Raw genomic sequence first — 19,110 nt, forward strand, 5'->3', positions numbered from 1 at the left:
CTGGACTTTTCCAACTCCTATGTCACAGACAACATTGGCATGTTGTATAAACAGATGTGTTTATATCGAGGAATTCTGAAGTATTGTTTTGCCTTTGCTGTCAGCATAATTATTCAAATGCTGTGTTGTCTTCTCAGAAATTAATAGTGGACTGACACATTAATATCAATGGGGCAGTAGTCTGATGTCCCCTTGAAATCATTTAGTACTGCTTTTTAGGAAATAATGACTGCTGAATGAGCTTTGTAATCTTATCTAAATATGCCAGATGTAAGGAGCACAGCTGCTGATGACACAAGGACAGCATGATCCAAACTGCAATCATTCATTCAAGGCTCTAAAAGAAATCTTAGTCCTCAGGGACTTTGGCGGGTTGGTGAACATTTAATCATAAGCAGCCTCTTTAAAGACCCTGCTCTCACAGATAAAGCACTACAAATGGATGTGAGAAATTTTATTCTGCCATATTCTAGAGTCTCATAAATGGGACAAGCACATTGGACATGGAAAAGGTACTACAATGCAGCACAATTTGTATACCTGGATCACCCCGTAGTAACCACTTGTACACAGTGACAGTATACCCAACAAAAGCAGAACTGGAGCATTCACTAGGTGTGTACTCTGGCTTCCACTGTGACTGACAGAGTGTTGTACACACTTCCCAATCCTAAAGAGATAAACCTCTTTAAAACACTTGGTAATGCTGGGTGGAAGGAAACACGCAGAACTGTACCTTGAATTCCTTAGTGGTTATTAAGGTATTTGAACTTGTTTTGTTTGGGCTGCTGTCACAGATAAATTTTTTGTTTTGCAATGGGCTGGTACTGATGAATAAATAGTTGTCTTCAAATAAACATGAATGACAAACTGCTGAGGTAACAAGTCATTATCAACTCATACTACAAAAGCTGGGTTCAGCTTCAGTATTAGCATGCTGCTGAGACTACATCATGCACAGCAGCCCACACCATTACAGAACTGGTACTGATGTCCATGCAGAACACTGTAAGGCTAATGTAGGAGAGTGGCAGGCTGCTTCTAAAGCTTGGGGCCAACATACATTTCTATCCTGCATTGTGCCACTTCTTACTCTTCCCAGACATGACCGGAATTGATTTGTAAAGTGTTGAGCCAGTGCAGCCATGCTTGCATAGTAGACTTTATTTGCATGTTCTTAAAATGATGTAATCTGATGTGGGATCCTATCAAACTGATAGGTGACCTTTGACATTGCTGCCTTGGGAGTAGGCCAGTTGCAATTGTGACAGCATGCCCATGTGCACAGTGTTCCACAGCAGGATGCATATCTGTAATCCTGTATCGTAATTATTACATTTAATGACAGTGTTGTTGTTCGGCTATGTTATGTGGTGCAGGATATTGTTGTTTCTAGAACAGAGTGCCAGGTCACTGATGATGGCTCCTGCCACTTCTTTACACAACTTCACAATTCCTATGATTGTGAATCATGGACAGTGCTATGGAGCTTCATTTGCATGCCTACAGCATGCCCAGGCTCATCCAGATATACAGCAGCATATAGGAATACTTCAGGGAGTTGAGTCACTTTTGTGAACTGTGCAAGTCTCTGACGTGGTTTGGACCATATAGCAGCCCTATGGAGTTGCAGACTATGTTTAAGAACTAATTTTGTGGGAACAAGGAACCCCACCCCCTATGCAGAGGACAGATTGCTTACAACCACATTAAATACAACTAACTCTGAGTGGTGTAATTACAATTAAAGGGATGAAGCAGCTATGAAGAAGTGCCCATTCAGTGGTTTGGCCAAGATCAACTATTCTTTTGTAGTGAAGGTCCACAACCAAATGTATGCAGCCACTTTCTTGATTCTGTCAGCTGTCTGAAATTGTAAAACTTATAAATCAGAATGAATGGTCATACAAAGATGAAGACAAAATGTACACAATCATTAGATGTGAAACTGTACAGATGACTTAAAACACATGCAAGTAGCACTGTGAAATAATTCTTTTAACAGGTTGAATACCTTTCTTGCATAACAGGTGCAGCACTGTGAGTTCATGCCAGAGATTGGAAGGCTGAGGCAGTGTAACAAGTAGTGACCTAGCTTTAAGCATCGTAGCTTGATTATTTAAAGTGAAAAATTAAGCCGTAGTACATGAAAATGTATATCTAAAATCCATGCGATAGCAGCTGTAAACAATTTCTCAAAAGATAGAGCATCACATCAACACAGATTTTCCAGGTTCTTAACAATGAACTGCTAAAATACAACTATTTCTATACGCATGTTTTAACTCATACACTCCAGTGGAGCTCTGGAAGTTTGCACTGCAACTTCCAATGGGCGAAGCCTAAGCCTTTTGACAGAATCAAATTATGTCTTCACATTTCAAACAAGTGTCTGTATTTCTGGAACCATAAGGGTTATGAAAGAGTATAAATTGCAAACTCTTACCTGTAAACTGTTTTTATAGTGGTAGTATTCTTTCGGCTCTTAGATCTTAAACCAAATTTTATAAGTCACAGTAAACACAGTAACATTTACATTTGTAATATTTTGTAAGCTTACAATATCTCAGCAGCCACTCAAGTTACACACATAATGTCTACAGCATTTTATTCATCTACCTGAGAGCTTTCATATGAGGCTAAGGAGTTTTGTCTGCATTACTTGGTTGTTGACATATGTATAAAAATTTGAAAATTATATCTATATAAATTAATATCACAAAAACAATAGTTAATATCTATTTATGTACACTAGACAGAGGTCAAATATTTATGCAGTTGAGTTTGCCATTATGTAATCTTTTAAGATGAAGTCTTTTAAAACCTTGTACATAGCATGGTTTTGGAATTACTGATCCAAATATGAACAAGCAATATTCGACACCTAGAGGTGTCAGCAGGAGTTAACTGCAGATGTGCCTGGATGCGTCACTCAAATGTAATGAATTGGCCATACAGTTGCATATGCATTTAATTTCAGTCAGAAATTGGTCCTAGATAAATAAAATTTCACAATTAGCATGCAGTGTCCAGCTGCAGTTGTACAAAGTACTGTCACATTGAAACCATCTAATTTTCACTAATTTGTACAAATGTGCTTTTTTACTGCATTTCTGTATGCAATATTGTGCATCTTTACAGTGATTTTTCCTGCAGTTTTGCACCATTCATTGATCCTTTGTTGGCCAAGACAAGATCTTCTGATTTCCTTTGGGAAGGCATGCATTTTCACATATGCACATCATCTCAAGTAAAGAAAGGGCACCCCTTCTAGGTTTGCAGTAACAACACAAGTAACTGAAAGAATTATATGATGATTCTCAAACAATTTCAGTTTATAAATGTATTGGATAAAAACAGTATTTTTTTTAAGTTGTGCCATCTAGTGAAGACCAATCATGCAATGGATAACATAAGCTCAACACCATAGCATTAAAAGTGATGGTCTCTTGAAACTTGTAAAATTCTATTATATTTAAACTCTCAGGTTGCCCTGCTAAGACATATACATGCTCTAAGTGGTTGCCATCTGCCTGAAATACAGCTAATGGATTGAGTTTAGACATTACTACTTAGCACACTTATCAGTTTAATTTTTTAAACAATTTCCATTCTTTAGGCTGTATCCTAACAGAACAACCACAGTTAAATTCCTAACATAGCATCTGCCACTTATAAAATAAGAATAGTTTATTGTTTTTCACCATGGGCCCTTGCAATGGAAACATGAACCATACAATCTAAAAAGATGTTAGCAATTTTTATCCATACAGAGCCTTGAAAGAGATGGACTGAACTGTAGCCAGACAGTGATAAAAATAATATTTTAATATGCAACACATTTTCTTCTTCCCCCTTTCAGAATTAGTCTGACAAACAATTGTGATAAAGCAACATTTATTTCTGAACCAGGTCATAAGTAATTTAGAAAAATCTGATCAAAATGAAAGAAAAAATGTGTTTCATCAAAACAGTATTATGTCAAGAAAGCTATTTCTGTTACGAGAAGAAATGGCATGTAAGGCAGAGAACTTCTATCTCTGATGTACTATAAAATGATGAGACCTTCCTATGTCTTTTACTGCCCAAACTTTTGTTATTTAGTATCCACCATTGCAACATGAGATGAAGCAAAAAGAAATATAATTTTTTTGATGACAGCTAAATTACTTAGTAGCACAAGTATCATAAGTAGGACTTAGACTGGCCACTGCAGGAATACCTTCAAACAATGGTTAAAAAAAAAGAAAGGAAAATGCCTGAACTTTGCAGAATTTAATTTAATGGTACCCTACATTATTTATTTTATCACAAGATATGGTAAATACAAGGCTCTCATTTTTTTCCCCAGTAAACCTATTCCTGACATTAAACCTCCGAGCATGAGTGACCCGACTGTATGCAAACCCACAACATACTGTGCAAGCCTATTTTTAGCAAGATTCTTCAGTGGATTTATTTGAAACGTACCATTAAAATGTTATTGATTTTACCTCATATTTTTGTCCTGTCCCTTGTATCATTTTTGATTTTCAATAAACTGAAGATTACAGTTACTAATTAGGGTTGCCACCTTTTCAAATGCCCAAAGTGCGACATTTTTTGTACAAACATCAGATTTTGCAAGGCAAAACATACCCACGGCCAGTACAAGGGACAGAACTTCACTTTTTTGCCTAAACAAACACTTATTCTTGTAGCATTTTAGTGGCTTATTCTGTTTCTTATAACATTTAGGTGTTTCAGAAACAGAATAATTGTTTTATGCGACTATTACATAAAATATAGGAAATATTTTTGTCCTAAAATCTCAGGAAATTTGCCATTTTTTTCAATTTGTTTGCAGGACACAACTGCCCAAAGAGGGACTGTCCCTCGCAAAGTGGGACAGGTGGTAACCCTATTATTAATGTCATACATTAGAATTTTATAATTCTTATCTTTTATAAAATGCTCACTGATGCAAAACCTGTTTTATTATTTTTTTAAGTGAATTAGAGTAACATTTATTTTTTTTCCTTGATTTTGGCCATTTGTCCCCTAATTCTTGATTAAAGAAGTTGAGAGCTATGTGAAGGAACAAAGACCTCTGTAATGTAGCTATGTGAAGGAACAAAGACCTCTGTAATGTAGCTATGTGAAGGAACAAAGACCTCTGTAATGTAGCTATGTGAAGGAACAAAGACCTCTGTAATGTAGCTATGTGAGGGAACAAAGACCTCTGTAATGTAGCTATGTGAGGGAACAAAGACCTCTGTAATGTAGCTATGTGAAGGAACAAAGACCTCTGTAATGTAGCTATGTGAAGGAACAAAGACCTCTGTAATGTAGCTATGTGAAGGAACAAAGACCTCTGTAATGTAGCTATGTGAAGGAACAAAGACCTCTGTAATGTAGCTATGTGAAGGAACAAAGACCTCTGTAATGTAGCTATGTGAAGGAACAAAGACCTCTGTAATGTAGCTATGTGAAGGAACAAAGACCTCTGTAATGTAGCTATGTGAAGGAACAAAGACCTCTGTAATGTAGCTATGTGAAGGAACAAAGACCTCTGTAATGTAGCTATGTGAAGGAACAAAGACCTCTGTAATGTAGCTATGTGAAGGAACAAAGACCTCTGTAATGTAGCTATGTGAAGGAACAAAGACCTCTGTAATGTAGCTATGTGAAGGAACAAAGACCTCTGTAATGTAGCTATGTGAAGGAACAAAGACCTCTGTAATGTAGCTATGTGAAGGAACAAAGACCTCTGTAATGTAGCTATGTGAAGGAACAAAGACCTCTGTAATGTAGCTATGTGAAGGAACAAAGACCTCTGTAATGTAGCTATGTGAAGGAACAAAGACCTCTGTAATGTAGCTATGTGAAGGAACAAAGACCTCTGTAATGTAGCTATGTGAAGGAACAAAGACCTCTGTAATGTAGCTATGTGAAGGAACAAAGACCTCTGTAATGTAGCTATGTGAAGGAACAAAGACCTCTGTAATGTAGCTATGTGAAGGAACAAAGACCTCTGTAATGTAGCTATGTGAAGGAACAAAGACCTCTGTAATGTAGCTATGTGAAGGAACAAAGACCTCTGTAATGTAGCTATGTGAAGGAACAAAGACCTCTGTAATGTAGCTATGTGAAGGAACAAAGACCTCTGTAATGTAGCTATGTGAAGGAACAAAGACCTCTGTAATGTAGCTATGTGAAGGAACAAAGACCTCTGTAATGTAGCTATGTGAAGGAACAAAGACCTCTGTAATGTAGCTATGTGAAGGAACAAAGACCTCTGTAATGTAGCTATGTGAAGGAACAAAGACCTCTGTAATGTAGCTATGTGAAGGAACAAAGACCTCTGTAATGTAGCTATGTGAAGGAACAAAGACCTCTGTAATGTAGCTATGTGAAGGAACAAAGACCTCTGTAATGTAGCTATGTGAAGGAACAAAGACCTCTGTAATGTAGCTATGTGAAGGAACAAAGACCTCTGTAATGTTACAGTGATCAGAAGCATCTTGCAAATAGTTCTACAGCAGTCTCACTGGAGAAAGTCATATGCAAATCTGAGTCTGGGGGGGGGCTTTCTAATGCAAATTAGTCATGTGCTGCTCTCTGTATTCTTTCACTTGGAGCAAAATACTATAGTAATCCAAAGGCAAGCTCTGCAACTCTTTTGGGATAAGACAGTTAAAAATGTACTCCATCTTTTGCAATGTATACCCACTGATGTCTATGGCTGGAGCAGGGCTTTTAACTCCTCTTCAGGTAAGTACTGTGAAGCCATGTGTGTTTGTGTAGCGATAGGTCTGGAACGGTCTCCGACAGAGAGATATTTTGGGTGTGTGTGTGTGTGTACAGGAGTGTGTGTTTGCAGATGGCTATCCTACAGCTTTGCAAGGGATGGGTAGGGAGAACACTAGAATGGACACTTTTAACTAGGCTGCTTTCCATTCAGAGACATGTTAATAAGCCACTATTGAGCTTTTGCTCAATGAAACTCTTCCATAGGTTCAAAGTTAAGTACTTGACTAGCTGCCCTTGAGGGCCATTTTAAGCCCAGCCAATTTCCCTTTTTGTGCTCAAATTAATCTATTGTTTCCCTTCCCAACAGTATAAGTACTCTCCTGATTTTTTGAAAGCTTATGTTTCTTAGGAATATTTAGTAATATTGTATGAATTTCACTCTTTAAGATGGCCAAATGCTTTTGTTCTAGTCCTTCTCTTCTATTCTTTCCAGTAATATATATAATAAAATTATCTTAATTAAACTTTTTTTGTTGTCTGGTGCATTTCCTGTATTGTGTCTGTTGCTTGGTGCAAAACATGTCCACTATGCATGCACTTATGTATGTATGTATATGTGCAGTGTGGAATGTTTAACATTTATTTTGGTGGACTCCCATTTTGTCAGCCTCTAGAATGGTATGAGACATCGACTTCCTTCTCTGTAGAACCAAATGGTAGAGCTCATTCCAGAATTTCGTAGTGTCACATTTTGACAGGACAGAATCAGTATTGTAAATGTTGACAATGTGCAGGGTTGGCATTTACAAATCTCCTCATATGTGAACTGCTCAGCAGTACTCTGCATGATACTCGAGGGCCTAAGGAGCAGAATACTACAGTCACTTTTGTTAGTATTGGTATTTTTCTTTGCATATTCTAACATGCAGTTTATGATAACTGCATGTCTTATGATTTGGCAGGTTTGTTTATCTGGTGAATGTCGGCTTTATGCCAGCAGTCTTCCTCAGAAATTATTATGAACTGTTCCTGGGTAATACAGAGATAACCAAAGACATTCAGTTTGGGGCAGGGTGTTACTAGCAGCTGTGCCAGAATTAAGGTTCCTGTGTTTCCTGTGAGATTTAAGTTATTTTTCTTTTTCATCTCATGTCATGCATAGAATTATTACAATGAGTAAAATAAGTCTGCCTCCTCTACAGTGTTAGGAAATGTCTTGCTTTCTGTGCTACGCTGATGACTGTACAACCTGGCCTTTTCCATATCTCTGCAAATATACCCTTTTTAAACTCACAGAGCCCTTTTGAAAGCATGAAAGATAACGATGCGGTATGAGCAGAAATAGCAAAATGGATACAGTGTAACTATACAGTTATTGGAGCTGTCTGCTTTGTTTCAAATTGCCATTTCTGTTACTCTACAATGGTGTTAGTATATTTAAAAAAGAAGAATAGGGGAGGGGCAAAGATATTTTAACATGCTGATGGGGCAGCATTTAAAGTTATGCATGTTTTTCATCAATTTAAGGGTAAGCACAGTGGTGAATTATGCTGCTTCCTAGTCTCTGGGTGAACGTATGTCACCCATTTATTACAAAAGCAATAACAACATGCTGGTTGTAGATGATTTGTGTGGCTTAAAGTAATTTTGTGTTATTTCTGGTTATAGTAGATGCAAGTTTATTGTTATGCAAGGTCTGCTATGTTCATAGATATTTTGTTGACAGCATTTTTATAGTCTTTTCGTTATTGTGACATGAATTGTGTGACTCACTTAGCATATATAACCAAAGGATAATCAGCCATGTAACTGACCTATCTGCTGATATGACTGAATTTAAGTGAGCTGATGCTGTCAAGATGGGGTTTAGATAAAGAAACAAAATATTTGAAGAAGGTCTTGTCTCTCAGACTGAAAATTGGGCAGGTTTACAGACTCTTTAAAATATACAAGAGTGTTACCAGTGACATGCAAAATATATTTTTCTATATATTGCCTTCTCTCATAATATCTAAAAAAAAAAAAAAAAAAATATTATGTTGAGCATTTGGGGTCAAGTGTCAGACAGCTAACAAATGCAGTCAACATTACTTTGTTTTGCATCTTTTCAAATTTACTTTTAAGAATATTAAATAATTTTGTTTTTTGATTTGCTAATAATATGCATTGCAGATATCATTCAAAGGTAAGGAATTTTAGAAGCTGCATATCAGTTATATAAGAGGTATTCAGAAATAATATTTATTTTTTCATCCTCAAGTTAAAAACTTACCTTTCCCCCCAAATGCGATTGTGCTCACAATCAACCCCCCCCTCTAATTAATATAATTGTTTAGCCACCCTAAGTGTGGACATTGGCTCTAGATGATTGTCACTGTTTGCGAGTCAACCTGAAGCAATATGCAAAACTGGAAAAAATGGGGGTTGTGGGTGAGTGGATTGATGGATTTAACACACTCATTTCATAAAAAATGAGTTTTGGACAATCACTTTTGAAACAATTTTTAACACTCTGTTTTGAATCATTGCTTAATACTTTGTCAAAACAAACTTCAAAAATACTCAGGGCGTCCTGGACCTATTTCTTTGTGCACATTTTAGATATGGAAAGATTACTGGAGTTGGCTTCAGTCCTAGACAATAACTGGAGTAAAAGGACATTATATTAAACGTGAGAAGGATGCTTGGTCATCAGTTGGCAGGTTGGAGACTAGCCTGGGAAACAAGCATATTTTTAAGGAGCCTAGCACAACAAAAGGACACTACATCCTAACAATGGCATTCTTTCTTTGTGGTAAAGTTGGGAGATTCATCTCTGTTTTACAAGGTCTTTGAAAACAGTCACTGTAACGTGTGATGGGCTGTTCTTCATATAGTATCAGGTGTTTTAGATTATGCTTTATTTCATTTGTTTAATTTTATTGTTCAGTTGTTTAATGTTATGCATTTCTCATGATCTGGAATAAATTGCCTTTGCATGTTAAGTAGATTGACACTTGCCCATGAAAATTGGATGGGTACCCACAAGTTATTCCAGCTCTTACATATATTTTCCCCCCTTGAAGTGGAGGGCATAACTTGAAGGTGGTAATGGCAAATCACACATGGCCTTCTTAGCTCTCATGAACCTATGAGCCTGTAGATAAACAATACACATTTGAGTGTCACTGTTCCTAGAAGCCCTTGCAGAGGTCAAAGTATTTTAAGGATATGACTCATGGCCTATTTTTATAAATTCCTTCACTGATGAAACAGCTTTTGATGTTTACAAAGTAAATGTGGCTGCTAGATGTGAGCCATGGATGAGTACCAATGATGCTCTACAGTGGGTTATTTTGAATATTATTAATTCCTCATCCAATTGCATCAGTTTTTGTTGAGTTGTGTTTTTCAATTATTTTTTTAAGTACTCGTCTTGTAGCGCAGACTGTTTTATCATGTTATTTCTTCAACAGGATGAGCAACTGAGCATTTGGTGTTTATACTGAATTAATTTAATTTTTTGTGGTATAGATCCTAGAAGAGTTGTTTTATGTGGGGAGTTACAGGTATAGATTGCTTCATTTTTTTAAATTTTTCTATCTTGCTGTTTTTTTTCCCTGAAGTATTATGGAAGAGTGGGACCCATCCGTTTCACACAGTACTGTTTGGTCCTCTTTTTGTCTTTCATTCACTTGGCTGTTTCATTAAAAGGAGATTTTGATGTGATGTACAAATAGTGGAGTCTAGAAATCTGATGGCAGTTAGTTTAATAGTAGAAATAGAAATAGGACATGTGCCAGACAGAAGGATGCAGAGAAAAGCCTTCACAGAATGATAAGGATGGGGGACAGCAATAAACTGAATTGATGTCTTCCTTACAGAGACTGCATCACCAATGAAAACAAGCTGCTGTATGAAGTGGCAGGTATGGAGGCAGACAGTGCTAGTGGAATCTTTGATGTAATGGACAGTCATAGGCTACACTGGAGCTGTTTTTTTTAAAACAGTTAATAAGGTGCTATAGTTTCAAAACTACGGCAGACTAGAACATTCTTGCAGCTTTTACTCCCTAGAATTTTCTATGCTTATTTTCTTTTATTTTCTTTCTTAGGAGTTTAATACTGGTGATATTTATTTATTCTGACCTTTGTCTGATGTTCCTGCAACTAAATGATGACTAGTTGTGAAAATGTTAAAATCACTTAATCATACAGACCTTCACCCACTAAGATATTTGGAGGTAATATTACAGGTGTAGCTATTTTGTGCCTACTCTTCTTTGAAACCAAACACAGTATGACTTTAAACAAGAATATTTAACATTAAACCAACTTAAATTTATCATTAAAACAAAAATATATTAAGAGCAAGGAGTATAAAACCTATGTCCTTCTATTCAATGTTGAAGTATTCTTTACATATGGGTTGTATTCTCCCCATTGACCCAACATCCGGCCTGTATACAAACGCTTATAGCCACTGCCAGTATGTGAGACGTTACACATAGGTACCATCAATGTCAGTCATAAAAGGGAAGTCTGCATGTACCATCCTCAGAACTTTTTCGTCACCATTCGGAAAGGATGATTCTTACATAAGGTCTGCAGTTGGATGCCTTCCCTCCACTTTCAGCTTCAGATAAGTACCCTGTTGAGGATTTATTTTTTTGGTACTGCTGTTTGCTAATGTTCATGTCATTCAGAAAGGGCAAGTGTAGGTGTGGAAGGCAGATTCCACATAAGGATAGTAATAAGCTTTGTCTGTTTTGTTTGGGGCCTAGTCACAGTCACTGTTCCTGTTCTCATTGGCATGCCTAAAACTTTGCAAAGCCATGTTTTAGCCTTAAACCTTTATCTTGAAAATCAGAGACTCAAACGTCTGGCTAGGGATGTGATGGAGGGTTCCGGTGGTCCTTCGGCTGAGCTGAGTTGAAGAGGAAGATAAGCAAACTAAGGCCTGAATCCCCTTCTGCTGCACCTGCCTCCTCCGATGTTCTCCTTGAGGTTGGTGAAGACCCGGTGGGGTATGGGTGATGGTCGGGTCCACATCTTCGGAGGGTATTTCTGGAGAAGCTGTCAACAGTGTGGATCTTAACACATCTGAGGCTATGCAGACATCCAGTTCAGGCAACTTGGGGAAACTGTGGCTTATTCTACTGGAGGACTCTGGGGACACTCATGCCCCTCTACCAAGGGATCTCTCAGACATTAGACCTACGTCCGACCTCTCTCCTCCAGTGAAGAAGTCCATTAAAATGAAACAGAAAACTAAGCACCCAAATATTCCTCAATCAGATTGGGATGCACTTTCACAAGGTCTTATTAGGGCCCTGATGGCACTGGGACCTTCAGCTGCTGCTTCTTCCCTCCCTATTCCAGCATTCACCTCTTCTCCCATGCTGGCTTCTCAGTCTCAGGGCTTTTCCTCTGGGCAGGCTTCAGGGTCGCAAGTCCTTGAATCTGACTGTGAAGATTCCTCTCCTGATGAAGACTCCCTGGCATACTCCACCCAGATTCCTTCACCTCTGAAATATGCTTCTCCAGAGGATTTGTCTAATGGGATCTCTTCACATATGCCTTAGATTTAGGTTGGGGATCAACCTTTGCTTCCACCAAGGTTCAGAGTCTTTGGTTCCCTGCTCAACAGAGGGTGCACATCAACATACGGAAGATGACAGCCCTTTATCTGGCCTTGCAAACTTTTCACTCTCTTTTCTTACCAGGTCCTCTCAAGATTCTTACAGACAATACCACTGTCCTGTGGTACATAAACAAGCAAGGCGGGACAAAATCTTACCTTCTTTGTCATCTACCCTCCAGGCATGGGAGCTGCCTATCTAATACAAGGTAATTCTGCATGCTATATACCTCCCCACAGCTCAGAATTCAGTGGCAGACACATTAAGCAGATCTATGACATAATACCCAGAGTAGATGCTTCACAGGGGTGTGTCTAGAAGTGGATCTATTTGCCTCCCTCAGAACAGACAACTTACTCTTTTTTGTGCTAGGGTCCCTCACCCTCAGGCTTGGAAGGTGGATGCCCTCTCTTTCTAATGGAAGGGGATGTTTCTTTATGCCTTCCCCCCTTCCACGTCATTCAAAAAATCCTGCTGAAAACAAGACAAACCAAAAATCTTGCTGGTGATTCCCTTTTGGCCAAGACAACACTGGTTCCCTGTTCTTCTGCAATTAGCCAGTGCCATCACCACAATTTATCTCACCAGTCAGACCTACTCACACAGGACAAGGGATCCTTGATCCACCCACATCTGTCAGCTCTACAGTTGACACTCTAGATGATTAACTTCTGATTCCCTTCAGGCATCTATTCTTATAGGATGTGCATAGGGTTTTGCAGGAGGCCAGGAAACCCAATACTAGGAAATCTTACATTTCCAAATGGAAAATATTTTCTATTTGGTGCCAGAAATGAAATCTAGATCCACTTTCTGTGGACATTCCAACAGTGCTTTCTTACCTGTGGGGACTGCTTACCAGTGGTCTCTCTTATTTCTCAGTGAAAGTCCACTGCTCTGCTCTGTTGTCTGCCATTGACACCTCCATTAACTTCCAGACTGGAGGTTAAACCTTTCCTTAAAGGCGTCCTACACATGAAACCTCCCAGGAAACCAGTGCCTCCTCTTTGGGATCTCAACTATGTCTTAGAGAAGCTTCCACAGCCTCCCTTTGAACCAGCTGCCTCTGCTTCTCTAAAGTTTTGCAGTTGGAAAACAGTGCTTCTTGTAGCCTTTATTTCTGCTAGAAGGGTTTCTGAGATTCAGGCTTTGATGGCTTTCCCTGCTTTCTTGGTGTTCCACAAGGATAGAGTGTCTGAGAACTAACCTATCTTTCATGCCTAAAGTGGAGAATGAGATCTCTAAATCAGAGCATTCAACTGCCCACCTTTTTTCATTCACCACAGTCCTCTAGTGAAAGGATTTTGCATTCTTAGATGTGCACAGGCAACTCAGATTTTACCTAGACAAAACAAAATTTATTAGGAAGTCGTATCTACTTATTGTATTTTTTCATCCCAGGGCCCTGGGATTATCCATTTCCAAACAAACTATTTCTTCTAGGATTTCTAAAGCTATTGTGTTTTGCAATGACTTTCATGGGAAATCTCTACCATCCTCCATCAGAGCTCACTCTGCCAGATCTTTTGCACCACCAGGTGCTTTCTTTAAACATCTGGATTCCCATTCCATTTCGGAGGCTGCTACTTGGTCATCTATTCATACTTTTACTGAACATTTTTATTATTTATTTATTTATTCCAGTTTGATGACAGGGGAGGTTCACTGGGCTCGGGGAGCTTGTTTTCACTGGAGGCCCGGGGAGAAAAGCTCCACAATACAAAAGTTACATTACATGATGAATTACAAAGAACATTTTTCATTACAATCAACAGGTAGCATTCAATGCAGAGTACAAAAATTATAGATTTGTTCATGAGAAAGTCAGGCATAACAGTATCATGGCTAGATGTTACTGTTTAGTTCAACATTACAAGTTGGATACTATCTCTAGATCCAGGGAATGGTTTGCTAGAGCAATTTTGCATGGATTTGTAGAAAATGTTTCTTCACTTTATTCCTCTACATCCTCCTCCTCCCTGTGTTTCTTCTGAGCTTTGCACTCTCCCATATGTAAAGAATGCTGCAACAATGAATAGAAGGACACAGAATAGTTGTGTAAAATCTTACATAACCATAGATGTCCTTCTCTTCTATGTTGCAGTATTCTGTCTCACAAGCCTTTCCTCCCTACAACTTTTCTCCTAGGATGACTACCTTTTTTGTTTTGTCTTCGTTCCTCATGGGGCTAATTTATTTTGAGGATGGTACATGCAGACGTCCCTTTTATGACGGATGTTGTCAGTACATATGTGCAATGTCTGACGTACTGGAAGTGGCTATAAGCTTTTGTATACAGGCCGGACATCGGGTCGATGGGCGGAATACAACCTATATGTAAAGAATACTGCAACATAGAAGAGAAGGACATCTATGGTCACGGTAAGATTTTACACAACTATTCTATTTCCAGGTAAGCAATTAAAAGTATAAAAAAAACAGGACACGACATTTAAGCTGTTGAAGCGTATAAAATGAAAAATATGCAATAACAGCAACATTTTGGGTAGGATTTGATATAATTTTTATTTCTTGAAAATGAGCTACATTAAACCTGCATGCCTGATATAAGGTCATAAAAGGAACAGGGAATCCTCATTTGTGACATTCCATTTATTTTGAATGGAATGGATTTCAACTGCTGTTAACACTAACTGAATGCAAAGTTCTATTAAGTATATGCAACAGCAGTGATTTATGATTAACAAAAGCACCTATTTTCAGTGAGTTGCATTTTTCCTGTCCCCACTGTACAAAATAAGTGTCAAGCTGAAGCCAATGTCATGCCTGCATATACTGTGACAGTAGATGGAGCCCCTGACTACTCCTCTGTAGATCATCACTTACTGGAGCTACAGTGTTTAACCCCATCTCTCTGCCTTGACAGTGGAATCCCCTAATTAGCAGTCATCTAATTTAATAACAAATAGAGCTCTCTCACTGAACTTGTCAATGAAAAGTACATCACTTATACTTATATATTTTATTAGTTCTCCCCCCATAGCAAACTGGCATCAGCTTCTACGACTTACATAATTATAAGCAACATGTTCAGACACTACACAACCTCTCTCTCTCCAGCTGTAGTAAATTGACTGGCTCTTTCTCAACCAGCGAAACACTGCATTCTAGAATGCTCAGCAACAAACAATCACATTGTTGGACAGACCTCTCAGCTGCCCCTATTATGGAGGAAAATTCTTATTTTCAGGCCTAGTTCATCCATGCACATGAAATATTGATGTTAAAATGCCTGTTTTTATGGAGGTTTGTCTTTATTCTCAGGGTTGATTAACCCCCTTCACACAATTTTCTCCCTCTCACTCGTGATTTTTGAAGATGTCCAGTACAAAGAAAACCATACTACATGACTAATATACTAGTGGCACCAATACTTTAAAGAAAGATGACATGCATCTTGGATCTGTTTTTTTTTTTTTTGTTTTAGAAGCAAAAATAAATAACTTTGCATGGAAGAGTTTTGCAATGCAGCTCATTAAAGCTTTCTCATAATGTGCTTAAAAGTTTCCATATTTTTGTCACTGTTTTTACATATGTTTCTGAGCAGTATCTCACATTCTTACTTGGAAGCAGGAAGAGTTGCATGCTGTTTAGTATTCAAATTGTTTGCTAATTAGATGACTAAATTTTTGGCTGGATGTACTTACTTTTCAAGGACCTTTTTTCCTATTTTCAATGTTTGCAGGTTGGGAGGTATGTTGCTGGATCCTTGACTTTGTGAATCCTATATTCCATGTTTTACTGCACTGATATGTTATTGTACTATATATTATGATGTCATCATTGTTTTACACTTTTTGTTTGCAAAAGATGAGAATGAATTAGACTCTAGGATTTCTACTTTTTTTTTGTTTCAAGCATTTCTATCCTCTTTGGCTTGTATGTTTGAAAATACAAACATGTAGATTACTGCTGTGAAGGCCCAACTAGATAAACTATTTCACTGTCTTGAAATTTTCTTTCAGCTGCTTTAGTCTAAAATATATGTAAAAAATAAATACCATGACAGGTATTTGTGAGCGTGACTGAAATGGCCATGAGAGAGAGAAGCATTAAACAATTTAGTATATAAACTATTGTATTGCAGTGATGGAAGGATAGACATGTTTCTGTACTTTTCCTTCAGTCTGCTGTAGTACTGTTACTCTATTAGCATAGTTCAGTTACACCCTTGTATGGGCAATAAAGTAATAGACAGGCTGTCTGAGGTGGTCAGCCAGAAAGCTGGTTGGAGGAAAGGACAAGCAAGTCTACCAAATTAACCGGGTCTATATTATTTGAATAAAGTTTTCTAACTTCTAATGCCATACGGGCGACACCATAAGGTCAAAGTTAGAAAACTTTGAATAGTTAAAAAAAAAAAAAGAAAAGGACTAAACCCTAAACTAAGGGTTGTAGGCAGGGAGGAAAGTCCCCCTCCACACCCTGCTTTTTAAATATAACAGCTCAGAGACCGCACTATAATGCGATACATGGAAGACTTCCCTTTACTGCACTGAAGTGCGAACTCAGAGTTGGTATATTTAAAGAGCGGGGGGTGTGGGGGGTGCCAGGGTGGTTGCCTCCCTGCTTTAACATGTTAGGTGACTTTTTTTTGAACTATTCAAAGTTTTCTAACTTTGACCATATGGTGTCGTCCATATGGTATTCGAAGTTAGAAAACTTCATTCAAATAATATAGACCCAATTAACCTACTGCCTGGTCAGTTTCCCCCACTCAGTATGAATACTTCATCTGGTCTCCACTGAAGAGAGACCCAGTGAGACTAACCCAGTCATCAAAGTGTAAATAAAAAATACATAAAAATACAAATAATCACTTCTTTTATTCTTAACCATTAATGTCTTCAGTGGAATCATGAATTTGGTGCAATGTTTCATGACTGTTCTTTCCTCTGAGACCCTCATCAGGTTAATGTCAATATTAGATCATTCAGTCAAAAGATATCAAAGATTGTGGTCATCATGTTTTTACCTATAGCATCAGATTGGGTCACTGTAACGCAAATTGATATTTTTTTCAGTCTTGTGTGATTTTAAAAGTTTATAGTCATTTTGGAGTGTAATGTTTTAAATAACTTGCTATTTCTGGCAAAATCGTATTCAAAACTGTTTGATGTTATGTACAAAAGACATAAAACCATTACATGTCTTTCGAAAATTACACACAATCCAAATTAGTAATAAAAAATACATCTCTTGTTAGATTTAGCGGTATGAATGTGAATCCTATACAACATTCATTTAGCAAAAGAGTTGCTACTTTTTTGTTGTTTGTGGTCAGTTTAAAATAATTCTATGCATTCTATCACTGAATCTTGAAACATCCATTCAAAATAAGCTTTTCTTTTACATTGCAGCCATCAAGATGAAAATCAAGGAGGTGAAACGAGAAAACGGAGACCGTAAAATTGTACCACAGAAAAAGAAGAAGGTCTTCAAACTTGGATCCATAAAGAAGAAAGATTTGAAGAAGCTGGTGCTCTACCTGAAAAATGGAGCAGATTGTCCCTGTCATCAGCTGGACAACCTCAATTTCAGTTTTCTCATCATGGGCCGTAAAGTAGACAGCCAGTTCCTATTAACTGGCATCCACAAGTGGGACAAAAAAAGCAAAGAATTCAAGAAGGCAGCAAGGAGTATAAAAAGCCACAAGTGCCCAACATTTCAAAGCGTCTTCAAATGATTAACTTAGCTGAGTTTCAGCTCTTTTCCCCTACTTAGGAACTTGCACAAATCTTAAAAAGAATTGAATACTGATTTTTTTTTCTATTGTATTAGGTTTTTATCTCACATATGTTTTCTTCTTACTCCAATGACTTTTATTTGAAGAAGAAACATCCTTTCATATGATACGACTTCTTCCCTCCCATGACTTGTCTGGCTGTGATGCAAAATATTTAAAACAGTGCTTTCTGATGTTATATAATCTTGATTTTGATAATGTTAAGAATCATGTTGTAACATGGTTTCCAACTTAATTTCACAATTACAGTTGTTACTCATCAACTTTCATCAGTAGTTTGTACACATCTGAGTTAACTTGAAGGAGGACATTTTGTACTGGTCAGCAAAATGTGTTTTTATATATATATATATATATATATATATATATATATATATATATATACACACACACACACACACAAATATATATATATATATATATATATATATATACACACAAATATATATATATATATATATATATATATATATATATATATACACACACATACTACACAGCATGTTTTTGAGCTTCGTGAATAGCTCTGCACAAGTCACGTATCTGAAATAGATTTTATAGCCTTGGGTGTGGTATTGAAAAGAAATGTATGTATATCATCACAATTTTGTTAGTCTCTAAACAGTATAATGGTTATAATATGAATAGCAATCTTATTCATAGTATCTTCAGTTGCTGTATAGTTGGAAGTTATTTACTTGGTATTTAGCTATACTGCACATTCTAGTACATTTATCTCAATTCAGAAATGCATTTTGCATTGCTTTTAGTGTGTTAAATCAGATTAAAACAAGCAGCATATTGTCAGGCGTTAAGCCCAAATAATGCATAAAACATGTTAATACAACTAACAAGCACTAAGTAATGTGAATTAAACTACATAACAGGTCTGCATGAATAAGCACATATTTCATTATTTCTCAATTTTTTCTTTAAGACTGTATATAGACATGGTTTGCTTCAGAAAAAAATATCATGTAGTTTTTAGTCT

General features: G+C 37.3%; 1 protein-coding gene across 1 annotated transcript in view; it reads left to right on the forward strand.

The window, feature by feature from the left end:
- The window catches only part of SFRP1 (secreted frizzled related protein 1), a 569,462-nt gene extending 550,944 nt beyond the window's left edge, over positions 1-18,518 (forward strand). The window contains exon 3 of the mRNA XM_044083035.1: positions 17,734-18,518. Within this exon, the coding sequence (XP_043938970.1) occupies positions 17,734-18,059 (326 nt within the window). The 3' untranslated portion in view covers positions 18,060-18,518. The remainder of the gene's footprint in view (positions 1-17,733) is intronic.
- The last annotated feature ends 592 nt before the right edge of the window (positions 18,519-19,110 follow it).

Source organism: Protopterus annectens, chromosome 9.part0 (genome assembly GCF_019279795.1).
Source record: "Protopterus annectens isolate FY-2018-M chromosome 9.part0, PAN1.0, whole genome shotgun sequence".
NCBI classification, from domain to species: domain Eukaryota; kingdom Metazoa; phylum Chordata; order Ceratodontiformes; family Protopteridae; genus Protopterus; species Protopterus annectens.